Source organism: Drosophila nasuta, unplaced genomic scaffold, assembly GCF_023558535.2.
Source record: "Drosophila nasuta strain 15112-1781.00 unplaced genomic scaffold, ASM2355853v1 ctg125_pilon, whole genome shotgun sequence".
NCBI classification, from domain to species: Eukaryota; Metazoa; Arthropoda; class Insecta; order Diptera; family Drosophilidae; genus Drosophila; species Drosophila nasuta.
The window spans coordinates 21,087-39,982 of record NW_026869369.1 but is presented as its reverse complement, the minus strand read 5'-3'; the positions used below and the strand labels follow the sequence as shown (position 1 = coordinate 39,982).

Sequence of the window (18,896 nt, the reverse complement as noted above, 5' to 3'; positions counted from 1 at the left end):
AGCCCGAGCGTGTCGGGACAAGCGATCTCGACCTCGACCCCGACCCGAGGGCGTCTCGGGACAAGCGACCTCGACCCCGACCCCGACTCCGACTCCGAAGGATCGATAACGGATTTGTGTGACGAAACGCCTCCGACCCCCATCCCGATCCTTTCATCGCCCCGTCTCGGGTCGCGTACGATTCGTCACACAAATCCCACACTTGTCATTTCCAAAGGTGACCCTAATTAAATTGCATCTTTATTACCTCACACTTGACATTTCAACAGATGACCCTAATTAAATTGCATTTTATTACCCCTAAATTGACATTAATGACAGGTGACCCTAATTAACACTTCCTTGCACAAGAATTTGATTTGTATAGAAACTTGATATTCCAACTACTGTTGACCTTACCACCAAGTCAAAGTTTGAAGAACAGCTCGATTATAACAGGCTTCCACAATGGTCTGATGGTGTAGATGTTTTGAATAGGCGCTACCAGCATATTTCAGCTAAGGAAAGCTCGAAATATAGAACGAACGATGCCCGAAGAATCGAGTCCCAAACGGACTACCAAAGCGTCACATTCGGCGTCTAAGTCCAGCAACCCAAGTTGCCAGTTCTGTAACGCGAATCATTTTATAAGCAGTTGCCAAGGCTTTAGTGCACTGCCGGTTACAGAACGATTCAGTTTCGCCAAGACCCAGAACCTTTGTATAAATTGCTTGCAGACTGCGCATAGAATATCCACCTGCACAATACATTGCTGCATAGATTCGATGCGTCAGCTCAGGCTCAGACCACGAGTATGAGCCAGCGTCAACATCAACAGCCTGGTAGCTCGAGCGGCCAAACATCGTCACATCCAGCGCACGTGGCAAAGTCAACAGCAGAAGTTGTTGGACTCTGGGTCTCAGGTAAATTTCATGACTGAAGAATTTGCACAAGCTCTAAGGCTGTCGCGAGCCAACAAGCGTCTGACTGTTACGGCCATAGGAACGTCAACAACGATATCGTCTCGTGTTAACAAACATCTGTTTGACGCCGATGAGTGCTGAAATCAATTTCGAACCAGCAACCAGACAGCTTGATTCCAGTTAGGCAGTTACAAATACCGGCTAACGTGGAACTGGCTGATCCTTACTTCTACAAGCCACAGAGAATCGACTTGCTATTAGAGTCGCTTCCTTATTCGATCTTTTTGCACAGGCCAAATTAAATTGAACGACAGTGGCCCTCTGTTACAAACAAATCTGCTAGGGTGGATTGTGTCAGGGCGTTGCAAAGGTACTTCGAGTCAGAACTCATTATGTGGTGCAACAACGTACTCGTCGGAAGATATAAAACTTGACTCTCTGGTAAAAGGCTATGGGACCTAGAAAAGTTCCAGACTAATCGAACGTCGCCAAATATTCGTCAGAGCAAAGAGCCTGCGAACAGGACTTTATTGACAGAGTGACATCATTATCGACAGGGCGATCAGAAGTTAGTCTTCCGTTTAAAACTGACCCAAAAATACTTGGCTCGTCCTTCGAAACGGCAAAACGTCGGTTAAAGGAAATGTATGTCAGTTTCATAAAAGAATATATAGAACTTGGTCATATGTCTCCCGTTGATTTTCCACCAGGACCACGCTATTTTATACCACATCAGTGCGTCCTGAGGCCTGATAGTGCCACCAGCAAACTTCGAGTTGTTTTCGACGCTTGGTGCAAAACGACGACTAATTATTAATTGAATAATATTTTAATGGTGGGGCCAACTATACAGAGGGAACTCTTCTCGTCGCTAATTCGCTTTCGACTTAGTCGGTTTGCCCTCACGGCAGATATTACTAAAATGTATAGACAAGTAAGCATGTCTCCAAAGGATCGGATGTTTTAACTTATTGTCTGGAGTAAAATCCTTCAGAAAAGCTTTAAATTTATCAAATGAATACAGTTACTTATGACACTGCGTCTGCTCCTTTTCTGGCCATACGAAGCCTTCACGAACTTGGTGTTCGCCATAAGGAAACACATCCTCTTGGAGCTAAAGTCGTCTGCAATGACTTCTACGTCGATGACATGCTTACTGAAGCCAATAGGCCAAATGGTACTCCAACCACCCTACTTTAATCAATGGGAATGAAACTGATAAAGTACTCAGTTTCAATGACACAGATTCGACCAAAACATTGGTCTTGCGGTGGACGCCAATATCTGATATATTTCGATATCATTTGACTCCAGCTTCACCGATCTTAGCCCAACAAAACGCAACGTTTTGTCTGTGACAGCTCGTACGTTTGACCCACTTGGCTTGCTGAGCCCCATCAGTACTAAGGCCAGAATCTTTCTGAAAGAGCTCTGGCAAAATCATCTGCAATGGGACGAAACCATCTCTCTGCAGATGCATACGAGATGGGAGAGATTTAAAGAAAATCTACTAAACCTTGATAAAGTATCCATTCCACGATACACCAATTCCAGCAAAGCCAATATCCAAATTCATGGATTTGCAGACGCTTCCAGCCACGCTTATGGCTGCTGTTTATATTATATATACGAGATAATCAAAATGAAAAAGTGAAATGTAAATTGCTTACATCGAAAGCAAAAGTTGCGCCTTTAAAACCAAGTCGATCCCAAGACTTGAGTTGTATGCAGCGTATTTACTGGCGCAGCTGTGATCGTACGTGAAGCGAATGCTTGGCAAATGTAGAATCGAGAGTGTGGATTTTTGGACAGATTCACACTGCAGTGGATTAGAGTGTCGCCTTCTTCGCTAGCAACATTCTTAGCAAATCGTGTATCCAGTATACAAAACCTCACACAAGATGTTACATGGAGACATGTGCCTTCTGCGTCAAACCCTGCTGATATTTGTTCTCGTGGGTGTGACTCGATTTGTTTAGAAGGTCCACTATTCTTAATGGAAGAGCAGTGCGAGTGGCCTAAGAATCCTCATTTTTCATTGTCAACCGATTTGAAAACAATGAAACAAAAATCAGCTCAGGTTTGTCTAACTACCAATCCTGATTTTCTGTCATCTATACTGACTCGCTTTTCTTCGTACAAAAGGTTGGTTCGAGTGATTGCCTATGTGTATAAATTCATTTTCTGGTCAAAACAAAAAATTGTTCTTCAGCACTTAGTAAGCAGGAGTAGTATTTTGACTCGATAAAGTTATTTAAATTGGTTCAGCGGTCCGAATTCAACTTGGAATTTAAAACTAAAAGCAAATCAATTAATTCAACCAAATGTCCAATCTCTCGCTCCATTTATTCAGAAAATCTCGAAGCCAGGAAAATCTCTTTTGTTGATCCGCGTATGTGGCAGACTATTAAATGCACCGATTGACTGCGATGCCAAGTTTCCGATCTTGATGTCAAAGTATTCGCCCCTGGTCACAATTTAAGACACTTGCATCAGACCGTCATGCTGGTGTTAAAACTTTGATTTCGCTTTAGAGGCAAAGAATTTGGATGATTAATGCTCGAAGAGAATGCACACAAATTGTTCGTGGTTACATTCTTTGTATTCGATACAAGCCAAAACTAATGGAACACGTAATGGGGCAGTTATCAACTGACCGCTTGATTGCTACACGTCCATTTCACATTTGTGGCGTTGATTTTGCGGACCCATAAATGTTTCCTTGCGAGTTCGGGGACGGCCTCCTTTAAACATGTATATAGCAGTATTTGTGTGTTTTGCATCAAAGGCTGTTCATCTAGAACTGGTTGCTGACTTGTCCACTAACTATTTTATTAACCCAAAAGCTTCATCGTAAGGCGTGGCGTTCCACTTCGGATGTATTCGGACAACGCCACCAACTTCATCGGGACAAACAACCTGCTCAAGGAGCTGCAGATGAAGTTTTCGAAGCAGCATCTCCTGCTGCTGCAATTGTTCGCGTCGAAGCTAGGAATGGAATGGCACTTCATACCTCCTCGAGCCCCACATTTCGGAGGGCTGTGGGAGGCCGCGCTGAAATCCGCAAAGCATCTTCTCGTCCGGCAAATGGCCAACGCGTCACTGGCGGAAAGCGAGGTCACAGCTCATCTGGAAGATGTCGATGCCATTCTCAACTCACGACCTTTCACTCCACGCAGCACCGATCCCAACGATGGCGAGGCTCTAACACCGGGCCATCTTCTAATCGGGCAAGCCATACGTTCGCCGCCACAAGGAGCCGTGCCAGACAGGCCCAACAAAAGAGCTGACGTATTTGCGAAGGTTAGAATTGAGAATTGAGCGTGCTGCGACATAAAGAAAAGCTAGAACACTAACCGGAAGAGAAATAAAAAACTAAAGTTTCTATGTTTCTGCAGAAAAGAGAGAAAGAAAGAGAGAGGGAAGAAGAGAGAGAGAGAGAGAGAAGAAGAGAGAGAGTGCGAGATTTAGGTTACCATCTCGTCACCGGTGTTACGTGACAAGGATCCCCACCCATCCTATGATCACAAGCAACAGAGCCTGGCTCTGGTGATCCCTTTGGGCTCTACGACGGTGGAGCCGTCGGCTAATCAAAAGAAAAATTATTCTATGTTCAAATTGTTATACCCGCTACCCATAGGTAGAAGGGTATTATAACTTTGTGCCGGCAGGAAATGTATGTAACAGGTAGAAGGAGGCATCTCCGACCCTATAAAGTATATATATTCTTGATCAGCGTCAACAGCCGAGACGATCTAGCCATGTCCGTCTGTCCGTCTGTGTGTCTGTCCGTCTGTGTGTCTGTCCGTCCGTCCGTATGAACACCTAGATCTCAGAGACTATAAAAGATAGAGCTATAATTTTTTCGACAGCATTTGTTATGTTTGCACGCAGATCAGGTTTGTTTCAAATTTTTGCCACGCCCACTTCCGCCCCCGCAAATCAAAAAATCAAATAACAAGCGTAATTTAAAAGCTAGAGTTGCGAATTTTGGTATATACAATAATAACTATAGTAGTTATGATTCCTGAGAATTTGGTTGCGATCAGATAATAAGTTTGGAAGTTATTAAAGAAATACTTTTGTATGGGCAAAAACACCTACTTACTAGGGCTCTTAGTTGCTTTGGCTGACAATCTGGTATATTGTGCCGTCTATGGTATATTTTGAATGCGGTACTACACATTTATGCAGTATATTCGGTATATTTTGAGAATAATACCGCAAAAATTTATTGCTTTTATTTAAAATGGGTAGCGGGTATCTCACAGTCGAGTACACTCGATTGTAGCTTTCTTACTTGTTTTAATCAAATTAGTAAATATATGGGAAAGTAAAGTAACTTTCAAAAATGATATAATAAGACAAAAATGAAATATATAAATCTAATTATTTTTCAAATTGTATCAGAGAATTTTAAAATTTTGTGCCGTATGTTTTCCTAATTGTTTAATATTCATTTGTTTAATAGTAATCGTATTATTAGTTTATTTTTATACCCGCTACCCATAGGGTAGAAGGGTATTATAACTTTGTGCCGGCAGGAAATGTATGTAACAGGTAGAAGGAGGCATCTCCGACCCTATAAAGTATATATATTCTTGATCAGCGTCAACAGCCGAGACGATGTAGCCATGTCCGTCTGTCCGTCCGTCCGTCTGTCCGTCTGTCCGTCTGTCCGTATGAACACCTAGATCTCAGAGACTATAAGAGATAGAGCTATAATTTTTTCAACAGCATTTGTTATGTTTGCACGCAGATCAAGTTTGTTTCAAATTTTGCCACGCCTACTTCCGCCCCCGCAAATCAAAAAATCGAATAACAAGCGTAATTTTAAAGCTAGAGTTACGAATTTTGGTATATACAGTAATAGCTATAGTAGTTATGATCCCTGGTTGCGATCAGAAAAAATTGTGGAAGTAATTAAAGAAATACTTTTGTATGGGCAAACACGCCTACTAACTATGGGTCTGAGTTGCTTTGGCCGACAATCTGGTATATTGTGCCGTCTATGGTATATTTTGAATGCGGTACTATATCGATATACCACATATACCATTTGGTATATTTTTTAGTATTTTGCAGTATATTTGGTATATTTTGAGAATAATACCGCAAAATATATTGCTTTTATTCAAAATGGTAGCGGGTATCTCACAGTCGAGTACACTCGACTGTAGCTTTCTTTACTTGTTTTAGTATTTTTAGTATTTTCGGTATATTTTGAAAATAATACCAATATTTTGCCCTTATTAAAATGGGTAGTAGGTATCTCACAGTCGAGCACACTCGACTGTAACTTTCTTACTTGTTTTGGTTTTACATTTTTTAATTATTTGTTCTCAACAGAACTGCACTTTCATTTTATATTTTTATTTGAATTTTAACTTTGTTTTCGAATTTGTAAATTTTCATTTAGGGCGAAAGCGCTTTTTCGATAATTTTTGGAACTGGTAAATTGAATTTCGTTTGTTTTATTTTTTATATATCAATTGCATGATTTAATTTAAATCATTTTGTTTTCACAACACTTTGGCGAGGCGGTGGCCTGTAGAGGCGCTCCGCTGGCCGAGAGGGCCGGTGAGGGTGCTCCGCTGGCCGAGAGGGCCGGCGTAGGGGTGCTCTGCTGGGCGAAAGGGCGTGCAGTGGTGCTCCGCTGGCCGAGAGGGCCGGCGCAGGGATGCTCCGCTGGCCGAGAATGCCGGCATGGGTGCTCCGCTGGCCGGAAGGGCCTGCAGAGGTGCTTCGCTGGCCGAGAATACCGGCACGGGTGCTCCGCTGGCCGAGAATATCGGCACGGGTGCTCCGCTGGGCGAAACTGAAGACTGCTGGGCGCTATGCTGGACAAGCTGCGGCTTGTGAAGGCTCTTCGTCGAAGCAAACCGGCTGTCTGCTTCGAAACAAGGAGCAACGCCTTAAAGGTAACAAAATGAATCCTGCGAACACAATTTTGGTTAAACGGAGTGCTCTTACGACATAATAAAACTTTTCTCTACCAATTAGCAGCAATGGCAATGGAAAAATCCCCACTAGAGCTTGATGCCTTTCGATTTAAATTTTCTATAATTATGCGTCTCTGTACACAGCCGGTTATCAGAAAATGATAAAACCGGAACCGGCAAAGTTGCCCGCGCTCAAGCTGATGCAGCTGGCGCAAATGTCAAAGCTGAGCTTTCCAGTGCAAACGATGCACTTTAAGCTTATCAGAAGTTTTACAACACTGCTCAGCTTATCAGCTGCTTTACAGCGCTGCTTTAAGCTCAGCTTAACAGCAGCTTAAGCTAATTCGACAGACTAAAAGTGCATACTTTTAGGAGCTACTTGCAAAAACTTCAACCTTGGCTTAAACCTAGCAAACTTTTAGGCCGAATTCAATGCCTGTTGCTGTAGGCGCCGTTACAAAAACCCCCGCTACAATCAGACTAGGGTATTTTCTTTCAATAGATATCCTATATTGATACCGCCGGAAGCAACATCACTGTCGAATGTCCTTGACATGAGCTCGAGCTCATAATTCGAATTGCCGAGTTTTCTACGAGAATGGGAGAATGGGGAAAGCATACAGGTCAAAGTGTCTGATTGCATTTAACTTGGTGAATGCCAGCATGATTCCTGTCACTGCTCTCTTCGCCGACGCACTACCTCCACGTGGTTCTCCTGGATTGTCACTCGACAGCCGTTGAGTGGCAAACTAAAAGCGCGAGTTATATATATTTGACATATATATACATGAGTTGTATTTAATAAATAAGAATGTACACAGTGTTGTAGATTTGAACTGGTTTATTCAGAGAATTGATACAAACTGAAGTTAAGCTGTGCAAGAAGTGCTATTATATACTTGGATGTTGGCGGCAGCCAAACCGTCTAAGTTGTTTATAATTACGTTAGCATATTCTGACTTTGGAGTTGTGGTTAGTGTTTATATTGGGACTTGGGTTGAGATTCGTTATTAGTTTCAGTTGCAAGAGATTGCAAGCTTGGTTGTTTATGTTTACGTTAAAGAAGCTAGCAGTCCCAGTTTGGGTTATTAGTTTATAGTGGAAGCTTGAATGTTTATGTTTAAATAATTGACGATCGCAATCCCAATCTAATGGAATGCTTTGTATGTGTTAGTGTTGGGTAAGTGGTAAGTGGTGACAAATGAGATGGGGAAGTGGTAAGTGGTGACAAATGTATAACTCCTCCATCGCCAGAATTTAAATTCTCCTGAATTCTTTTTAAAATTAACATGAATATTATTAGGTCTTAATTTTATACACAAGTAAAATTTTAATATTAATATAATAATTGCAAATGTAATTGAAATGCCATAACTTATTTTTTATGAAATTTTAACTCTGTGATTTCTTTTAAGTTTTTAAAGTTCTGTATTGAGAAGTGTTCAAAGTTTATTGTGTTTTTATAAGATTGGTTCAATAAGTTTGTTGGGTAAAAAATCTATCATAAAATTCTATTTGTTCATTTGCAAAGTTTTCAGATAATATTTGAATTTTACAGTTAACAAATTGTATTAAGTATTTTCCATTTAATGTAATATTTCTTTGATCGCAATTTTGGTTTAATTTTTCGTTTTACTGTTTCTTACAATTATTGTTTCATCATCTATTTGTTCTATACTGGATTTATTGTTGAATTTGAATTTACAATTGTTGTTTATTGTGCAGCTTTTACTTAATGTTAGTTCCCTTAAAATTACATTTTCTTTATAATCGTATATTTTATTACAAATTTGAGTAATTAGTAAATTTTCTTGATCAATTTGAATATTGTTGCTGTTAGGTATTACAGTTATGAGTTTGATGTTTTTACAAAGTTTTTGGGTAGCTTGATTGCCACGACAATTGCGTTGTTTTTGTATTTTAATATGCCCATTCTGATTAATTTAATTTTATAAAAATCTATTTTAAATTTATTTATTTCGTCTTTTGATAATATTTCTGGTAAAATATATTGTTTTTGCTGATGCAATGGTTTCTTGAATATAATTTAATTTTTTCTTCAATATTTTTAAAGTTCTCATTTGATCATTGAATAATATGTTTTTATTGTTTCTTTTGTTTTGTTATTCTATCATATTTCTGTCTTGATGGATTATGCCTGCTAGTGTGTTAATAGTATTATTAAAATGGTTGTTAATGTGAATTTGTTGGTTTAAGTTAGTGATTGCATTGTGATTATTTTGATCTATTATATTTAAGTGTTCTATAATTTCTTCCCTGTCCTCATTGTTCATAAGGTCAAATAGCCAAATGGCTACATAAATATGTACGGTGCCTATTCCATTAAAAATACCTCTTTCTGTTCGTGTTGATGGAGTGATAGAACTTACTTTTGCCCTTAGTAATTCTATTTCATCAATTAATGTTTCCTTATTTGCTATTTCGATATTCTTTATATTGTCGTATATTTTATTGATTACTATAGTGATTTGATTAATGTCAATAATGTGCAAAATTATAATAGTTTCATTTACAATTTCTGTAGAATACATATGTATAGGGACATATCCTGCCTCCTCTTGAATTGGGACCACATGCAGTCTAGCATGTATCATTGATAAAATCATTAAAGTGATTAATAAAATATTCTGAAAGTGCGAGTAAAAGAAAAAATGTATATATATGTATATGTATTTATTACTAAAACTGTTAATGTATATGTGCATGTATTTTAATTTTGTTCCATTTTTAATGGTCTTTTGATATTACATGGATGAATATCTTCTAGTTTGGCGTATCTAAAATACGGCTCATCTTTATGTCTTAATCTTTTGTAATTTTTAATTGGTCCTTCCTCTCTTTTTTCTTCATACTGTTCTCTTTCTTCATTTAGTTTTGTTATGATTTTTTCTTTGTTAGCGCTTATTATTTCTTTAAGGTCTTGTGAGTTCTTTTGTATTTTTAGCTTCGTTTGGGGAGCATTTTATAGTTGTGTGATACCTATTATTGTAAGTGTTAACAGCAATTTGAATTTTTGATTCTATCGAGATGTCTTCATCTATGCTATTGACAATTTCTATTAACGTGGAGTGAAGTCTTTCAATGTCTGCGTTACCTATGTGCGAGTTTGGTTTTGTTAAATGTAACTCGACTTTTTCTTTATTTAAGAAACTTTGAATCTGTTCTGATCTAAATTCATTATCCATAATAATTTTGTTGGGCTTGCCAAATTTTGTGAATTGCTCTATTATAATTTGTAATTTTGCCCTCCAATTCCTATCTTTTTATATTGTATGCAGCTACGAATTTTGTAAGTTTATCTATGATTGTAACAAATGATCGGTGTTTGATATGGAAAATGTCTATATGAATTATTTCATTTTTCTCTTGAGGAGTTTCTGTGATATTGAATTTTGCTTTGATCGGTTTCCTGTCATACTTAATTTCTCTACATTTTGAGCAGTTGGATATAACTAAGTTAATGTGCTCTCTAAGTTTTGGATAATAAATTTTGTCTTTCAAACTATAAAATGTCTCGTTCATGCCACTATGTAGGATTCTTTTGTGTGATATAAAGCTATTTGTTTGTGGAGTTCCTGTTCGTCATTTATGTCTACTGCTCGTTTTGTACATTTTAAGAATTTTATATTTTTCGTGTCTTTAAAACTGTCTATTATAATACATTGTACATTATAGTAAATGGAATCTGGTACTTCTGAATATATGCCAATAGTTCCCCTATTAATATTGTTTAAGAGTTTCTGTTCTATTTCTAAATTGTCGTCTGCTGGATTAATTTCAATAATTTTTCTGCCTTTATTTTAATTATACTGTCTGTTGCTAAATATGTGATAATGATTTGAGTTTTGAATTTATTAACTATATCATCTGTTATATAAAAATCTATTGGTTCGTTCTCGTTTGCTGAGTGAATTGTGTCTGTCAATGCTAAATTTGATTCATTAATATTTTCTTTGTCTATAAGCGGGGCTGTTTCCTGCCTACTGAGGAAATCCGCCACTTTGTTATATTTTCTTTTTAAATATTTGATATCACAATCAAATTCTTGTAGTTTCAATATCCACCTTTTATGTTTGTCCTTGAGGTCTTTCCCTTTGTATTTTTATTTAAATACATAATTGGTTGGTGATCAGTTATAATTGTAAATTGTGTGCCATATAGGTAATGCCTAAAGTAGTCTACGGCATACACAATTGCCAGAAATTCTTTATCTGTCGCGCTGTATTGCTTTTCGTGTTTGTTTAGGGTCCTAGATACGAATGCTATTGGCTGAGTTTGCTGTGATAACACTGCTCCTATTGCAAAATCACTCGCATCTGTCGTTAATGTAAAAGGTTTATCGAATTCTGGGAATTTCAAAATTGGATGTGAGCTTATAAGTTCTTTTAAATTTTCAAAAGAATCTATAAATTCTGGGTCATTTTATTAATATTATTTCCTTTTTGTAAATATTTGATCAAAGGGTATTCAATTTTTGAGTAATCTTTTATGAACTTTCTATAAAACCAGTCTTGCCTAAAAACCTTTTAGTTGTTTTTCTGTTTTGGGATTGGAATAGCTAAAATATCTTGTATCTTTTTTGGATTTGGTCGAATTCCGTCTTTACTGAGTACATGTCCTAAAAATTCTGTATCTTGTTTCATAAATGAGCATTTATTTACTTGTATTTTTAATCTGTGCTCTTGGAGTTTTTAAAACTTTTTTCTAAAGCATGTTTGTGTTCTTCGAGCGTTGTTGAGAATATTAAAATGTCGTCTAAGTAGACTACTCATATTTTGTTTTTGTAATCTCTTAAAACATCATTCATTAATCTTTGAAAAGTTGCTGGTGCGTTTTTAGTCCGAATGGCATTCTAACGTATTCATAAAGTTCTAATGGTGAAACAAATGCTGTCTTCTATGTCTTCTTCAGCCATCAAGATTTGATGATAACCTTTTGCTAAGTCCAATGTACTGAAATATTGAGCCCTACCAAGTTTGTCTAATATTGAGTCCATGAGAGGTAACGGATATTTGTCTGGTATTGTTACATGATTTAATCGACGATAGTCTACACATAATCTATATTTTTGTACTCCTGAATTATCTATTTTCTTTGGCACCATGCATATAGGTGAGCTGTATTTACTTCTGCTTTTTCTTATTATGCCGTTTCTTTCCATTTCTAAAATTTGTTTTCAAATTCTCCTTCATATTTTGGAGAACACCTGTAAATTTTCGAATTTATCGGTTGGTCCGTTATTGTTCTTATATTGTGTACCACTGTATTTGTATTTGTCAATTGGTCGCCTTCTTTTATAGTATAACTTGTTAAATCTTTTGTTTAGATTGGTAATAATTTCCTTTTCTTCTAAATTTAAATCTGTTAAATTAAAGCTTTCAATTTCACAAGCCTCTTCAGGATACTTGGAATGGAATGGAATTTCAGCATCATTTATCAGTTTAATTGTTTTCTTCTTGAAATCAATAAATTGAACGTTTCTTTGGATAAAGTCCATACCCAATAGAAAATCATATGATTTATCCAGGGTAAAGCCACCCATCTTGAACGAACTAGTGGAGAATATTGAAATTCTCTTGGTGCTTCTGTCATAACTAAGTAATTATTAGTTTCAAACTTTGCATTAATTGTATGAATTGTTTTTGAATATTTTTCAATTATTTTGTAAAAATTTTCCTGCACTCTATTTGTGTTTAATATACTAATTGTGGATCCAGTATCTACCAAAAGTAAATTTACAATCTTCAATTGTTCCTTCTATTAAAATTTTTCTTTCATCCGAGGCTACTGGGTAAAAAATCTTTAGGGTTTTCACTTGTTGTACTTTTATTATCCTCATCAATTATATTATCAACACTCATTGCCTCTGGGGATTCTGTCTAACATTTTGACTTTCATTTTTATTGTAATTATTATTAAAGTTTGGATATTGATGTGATTATTGTTACTATTCTGATTTTGTTGATTATTGTTATGTTGTCTCCTAGTATTTTGACTTTTTGGAAAATTGCCATTATTATTGTTGTTTTTTATTATTATTGTTGTTATTATTATTATTATTGTTGTTATTATTATTATTTCTTTGATCAATATTGTTACCTGAGTCATTCTCGGTATTTTACGAATTAACAATCTTTGATTTAAATTTCCAAAATTTAGACCGATATATTTAGCAATTTCATTTCTAACCATTTGCACTGTTGTTAATGGTATTAGCGAGACTGCCATGGAGCCTGCAGCTAATTCTTTTATTCGTTGAATCAATAGTGAACTTAATATATTTACTAAGCTTTCATTATTTTCAAATACAGCAAAGTCTGTTATTTCTTACACTATGTACCTTACCTTAATATCTAAATCTTTAATAGATGTCACTCTGAGATTGTTGATCTTCCTAGTCAAACCCATTTGGTCCATTCTTGGCCGGTAATGATGTCGCAATTTCTCCTTACATTCCTCCCACGTTGTCGGTGTGTTGATGGTGAGAACTGTTCTTGCCTGTCCTTGAATCTTCGTGTTGAATATAACGCTGAAAACCTGATCCGCATCATCTGCATATTCCTGCATAATCTGGTCCACTGAAGCAATGAATCCATGGAGAGTACCATCTTGTCCAGTAAATGTTGTCTTCCAACATTTACTGGACAAGATGGTATCGAGTTTCCTTTTCAATCTGGTTTCTAGCTCTTGTTCTTGAGTTCACATTTGGTAGTTGCATTTGTTGAACAACAATTTGAGTGAGAGCCTGAATGCAATGCTGCATTTCGTTTATATTTTCGTTTTCCATTTTAAAGTTTATATTTTTTTTATCTTTGATTGTTAAATTGCCACTGGATTGTTTTTAGTTTTTAGTTTAGTTGCACAATTATGACTTTGTCCCTTTTATGCCACTATTGTTTTACACTTTTTCACTTTTGGCGATAATTGTTATGCCTTTTCAGCTAAGTTCAAATATCACTTCTTAGTGTGTGTTTTGTTTTTGTTTTAACTTTTCACTTTCGAAAACACTTGATATGCCTTTTCAGCTAGTTCAAATGTTACTTCTTAGTGTGTTATTAATTTATCCGTCTGTTCAGACTGGCTGCGCCAGTTATATATATTTGACATATATATACATGAGTTGTATTTAATAAATAAGAATGTACACAGTGTTGTAGATTTGAACTGGTTTATTCAGAGAATTGATACAAACTGAAGTTAAGCTGTGCAAGAAGTGCTATTATATACTTGGATGTTGGCGGCAGCCAAACCGTCTAAGTTGTTTATAATTACGTTAGCATATTCTGACTTTGGAGTTGTGGTTAGTGTTTATATTGGGACTTGGGTTGAGATTCGTTATTAGTTTCAGTTGCAAGAGATTGCAAGCTTGGTTGTTTATGTTTACGTTAAAGAAGCTAGCAGTCCCAGTTTGGGTTATTAGTTTATAGTGGAAGCTTGAATGTTTATGTTTACATAATTGACGAACGCAATCCCGATCTAATGGAATGCTTTGTATGTGTTAGTGTTGGGTAAGTGGTAAGTGGTGACAAATGAGATGGGGAAATGGTAAGTGGTGACAAATGTATAACTCGCGCGACGAGAGTCCTAACTCTACAAACTAGGTTTTGGCGTTCACCCATGTAAAACACAATTTCAGTGAAGGAAGCAAGAGAAGCCTCGGAAAGGAACCGATCTTACGTTGACGACCATAGCAAGCGTAAAAAGGACAATGATTTGAGAGTATGCACCTGGAACGTACGAACATTGTACAGACCTGGTGCTGCTCAAAACTAGCAGATACCCTCAACAAATGTAGGGCTGACATCACTACTATCCAGGAGATGCGATGGATAGGACAAGGCTGCATAAAGAAGAAGAACTGTGACATATACTACAGCTGCCATCCAGAACGGCATGAATTTGGTTGGGGTTTCGTTATAGGTGCCAGGCTGCGGCGCCGAGGTCTCTCACTTTCGGCCAACAAACGAGAGAATTGCAACAATCCGAATTACTGCCAAATTCTTTAATATCAGCCTGATATGCGCACATGCCCCAACGGAGGAAAAGGACGCTTTCTATGCGGAGCTCGACCGAGCTTATGGCCGCTGTCCTTCCCATGACATTAAAATTCTCCTCGGGGATTTTAATGCCAAGGTAGACGAGAAGACATCTTTGGTGCCACCGTCGGGCGATTTAGTCTACATGAGACCACCTCGAGCAATGGTCTCAGATTAATAGGCTTTGTAGCTGCGCATAATATGGTAGTTCATAGTACTGGATTCCGTCATTTGGACATACATAAGGCATCCTGGCTCTCTCCCGATCGACTGACCAGAAATCAGATCGTTCATCTTGTGACGCATCTAATATACTCGACGTGCGATCCTGTCGGGGTCCCAACATCGACTCCGACCATTATCTTGTTGCAGCTAAGATTCGCACACGGCTATGTGTGGCGAAGATTGCACGTCGAAGTGCGTTACGAAGGCTGGACATCGGAAAGCTGTAATCACAACAGGCGAAGAATGCATTCTCCACTCACGTCTAGGGGCAATTAAGCCGAGCACCTTCAATACCTGAAGACATAAGCGATATGTGGGCGCTCATATCTCACTCCTGCGAGCTTCGGCAGAAGAAGTGCTTGGATTCCAGCGTCCTCTAACAAGGAATCCATGGTACGATCAGGAGTGTTATGACGCAACAGCTGCAAAGGACGCCGCCTACAGAAGAACACTGCAGGCTGGGGCGACACGAGCTATTGTGGATGTCTACAGGTCGAGAAGAAGAGACGAAAACGCCTTTTCAGACGCAAGAAGAAAGAGCAGGAAAGGCGAGAGTATGAGAGCATAGAGAGCAGCAGATGCAGAAATGAAGCACGTAACTTCTACCAGAGGGTCAAGCGTCTGACCCAAGGATTTAAGACTGGTGCAGTGGCTTGCAGGGACGATGATGGAAATCTTGTCACAGAAGCAGAGGTCGTGCTGAGGTTATGGAGGGATCACTTCTCGAGTCTGTTATCTGGCTCAAGCACAGACTCTGAAGACTATGATCCACAATCTATGGCACTGATATTGAAGTGCCAATCCCAAGTCATATCGAAGTCAAGGATGCAATCCAACGGCTTAAAACAACAAGTCTCCAGGTGCTGACGGCCTGCCGACAGAATTGTTTAAGGCAGCTGGTGATATGTTGGTAGGAGCATGCACCATATAATCAGTAAGATATGGCTCACGGAGAGCATGCCCGAAGATTGGAACCTCAGCATGATCTGTCCCATCCTGAAGAAGGGTGATGCCACGGTGCACGGTCTTCTTCCAGTTGCATACAAGGTCCTAACGAGCGTATTGTGTGAAAGACTGAAACCCCATGCTGAAGCACTGATTGACCTTATCAGTGCGGGTTCAGGCCTGGCAAGTCCACTGTTGACCAGATTTTCACCTTGCGCCAAATCCTGGAGAAGTCTTACGAAAACCAGATCGACACGTACCATCTCTTCGTCGACTACAAAGCCGCATTTGATAGCCCCCGGCGAGATCGCCTATATGCCGCCATGTCTGAGCTTGGTATACCAGCAAAGCTAACTAGACTTTGCAGAATGACATTGAGCAACACCATCAGCTCTTTCAAGGTAGGATGTGGCCAATCCGAAACCTTTACTACCAAGTGTGGCCTCAGACAAGGTGACTCGCTGTCTTGTATACTCTTCAATATTAATGGAGACTATAATAAGAAAGACTGGTGTACATCGGACGGGCACGATATTAACCAACAGATGTGTCCAGCTCCTTGATTACGCTGATGATATTGATATCATTGGCCGCACCAAGCGTGTTGTCACAGGAGCCTTAGGGACTATTGAAAAGGAATCAGCGAAAGTAGGACTAGCGGTGAATATGGAGAAAACAAAGTTTATAGTGTGCTCTAGCAGAGAATCGCGGCGTCTTGATTCTCAGCTGACTGCAGAAAACTATAGCTTTGGGTCCGTCAAGGAGTTTATTTACCTAGGCACTGCTATAACAAGCACAAATGATGTCAGTCTGGAGATTAAGCGGAGAATAACACTTGCCAACAGGTGTTACTTTGGGCTCAGTAGGCAGTTCAATAGTAGAGCTCTCTCTCAACGCACAAAACCACACTCTACAAGACGCTCATTCTTCCAGTACTCCTATATGGTGCGGAGTGCTCTTGGAGTGTTCGAGAGGAAAGTTCTTCGTAAAATCTTTGGTCCAATCTGCGTGGACGATGTTTATCGCATCAGGTATAACCACGAGCTGTATGAGCTGTACGGTGATGTTGACGTGGCCAGTCGAGTGAAATCTCAAAGACTTCGCTGGCTGGGCCACGTTGCCCGTATGGATGAAGACGCTCCGGCTCGTAAGGTGTTTGCTGCGGTGATTGTTGGGACACGAAGGAGAGGACGACCCCGAACGCGTTGGCAAGACCAGGTGATGGAAACCCTGTCCCGATAAAAGGGTTGTCATGGCCATATAAAAATACTAAAATATACCGAATGGTATTTTTGGTATATCGATATAGTACACCATTCAAAATATACCGTATACGGCACAATGTTCCAGATTGTCGGCCAAAGCAACTAAGACCACAAAAGTATTTCTTTAATAACTTCCACAATTTTTATCTGATCGCAACCAAATTTTCAGGAATCATAACTACTACAGTAATTAGTGTATATAGCTTTAAATTAGACTTGTTATTCGATTTTTGATTTGCGGGGGCGGAAGTGGGCGTGGCAAAAATTTGAAAAACTTGATCTGCGTGCAAACATAACAAATGCTGTCGAAAAAAATTATAGCCCTATCTCTTATAGTCTCTGAGATCCAGTGTTTCATACGGTCAGACGGACAGACACACAGACACACAGACGGACAGACGGACATGGCTATATCGTCTCGGCTGTTGATGCTGATCAAGAATATATATACTTTATAGGGTCGGAGATGCCTCCTTCTACCTGTTACATACATTTCCTGCCGGCACAAAGTTATAATACCCTTCTACCCTATGTGTAGCGGGTATAATAAGAGTTTTCTACGAACTCGCGCCTTTACAAATACGGGACCAAACTTTGCATTGTATCCAGTCTGGAGACAACTTTGCTTGAAGTTTCGCCGGAACACTTCTTGTCCTGGTGCGAAAGTTATTATCCTTGCACGCAAATTATACCGTTTCTCGTTCACATCATGCTTCCGTTGCATCTGTCTACATTAGACATCTGCATGAGACCACTCACAACATACGTCTCATTGAATACATTCGAATGGAATTGAATGGAATGAGTGGAATGCAAGAAATGAATCGACATTGTGTCAGTATGAGTTCGCGTTTGGCTTCATAGCTTGCGACGTTGAACGAAATGAAAGAGAACGAATGAAGCGAAAAGGGAAATGACAAATTTGGCACTGCGTAGTATATTCGAGTAATTCGAGTTGTTGCGTGCAAATTCGGTTCATTCTTTTCTGAGGCCTGCAGTTCAAAGACGCATTTATGGACACTCTATTAATACAAGAAGCAAGCGAATCTGTATGTATTTGTAGTCCACTTTTTAGTTTAATATTGTTGTTTTAATTTATATGTATTTATAACAAGTTGTTTCTTTGTTTTCGTCGTGCTAAGATATTAACATGCGTTTTGTATTAACCAGTGTATTTGTGACCTGTCCATTAGTGTTTTCTGTGTTATATTTTTCAGAGGTAATTCAATTTGTTTGAAATATATAGGTTGTGCAAAGATCGGTGGATGTCAAAGAGAAGCTTAAAAGTGGGATGTACACCTTAGGCAATTTTTCTCCAAAATTAAAACCAAAATGGAGAAGAATTTGTCGATCTTGTAGCTTGTAAGACGTGCTATACTGTTTTGAAGTTTGCAGGAAGCACTTCTAACCTGGTCAAACACAAATGTTACGTCGTTAATGCCAGTAAATTCCGTGACGCTGCTCTAATAGATGTAAACAAAGCAACGAAAGACGAGGGCATATCTGTTGTAACAAAATGGGTACTTAAGAACTGCCGCCCACTTAAAGTTATGGACGACT

General features: G+C 38.6%; 2 protein-coding genes across 2 annotated transcripts; both read left to right on the top strand.

Annotated features, from left to right (window-relative positions):
* Positions 1-3,779: 3,779 nt before the first annotated feature.
* Positions 3,780-4,223, top strand: LOC132797509 (uncharacterized). Its single transcript, XM_060809246.1, has one exon. It carries the CDS (start codon positions 3,780-3,782, stop codon positions 4,221-4,223), a length of 444 nt encoding a protein of 147 aa, XP_060665229.1.
* Positions 4,224-16,044: 11,821 nt separating this feature from the next.
* LOC132797508 (uncharacterized) lies at positions 16,045-17,313 on the top strand. Its single transcript, XM_060809245.1, has 3 exons — positions 16,045-16,185; positions 16,239-16,472; positions 17,005-17,313. The coding sequence occupies exons 1-3, from the start codon at positions 16,045-16,047 to the stop codon at positions 17,311-17,313; spliced, it is 684 nt and encodes a 227-aa protein (XP_060665228.1).
* Positions 17,314-18,896: the final 1,583 nt, after the last annotated feature.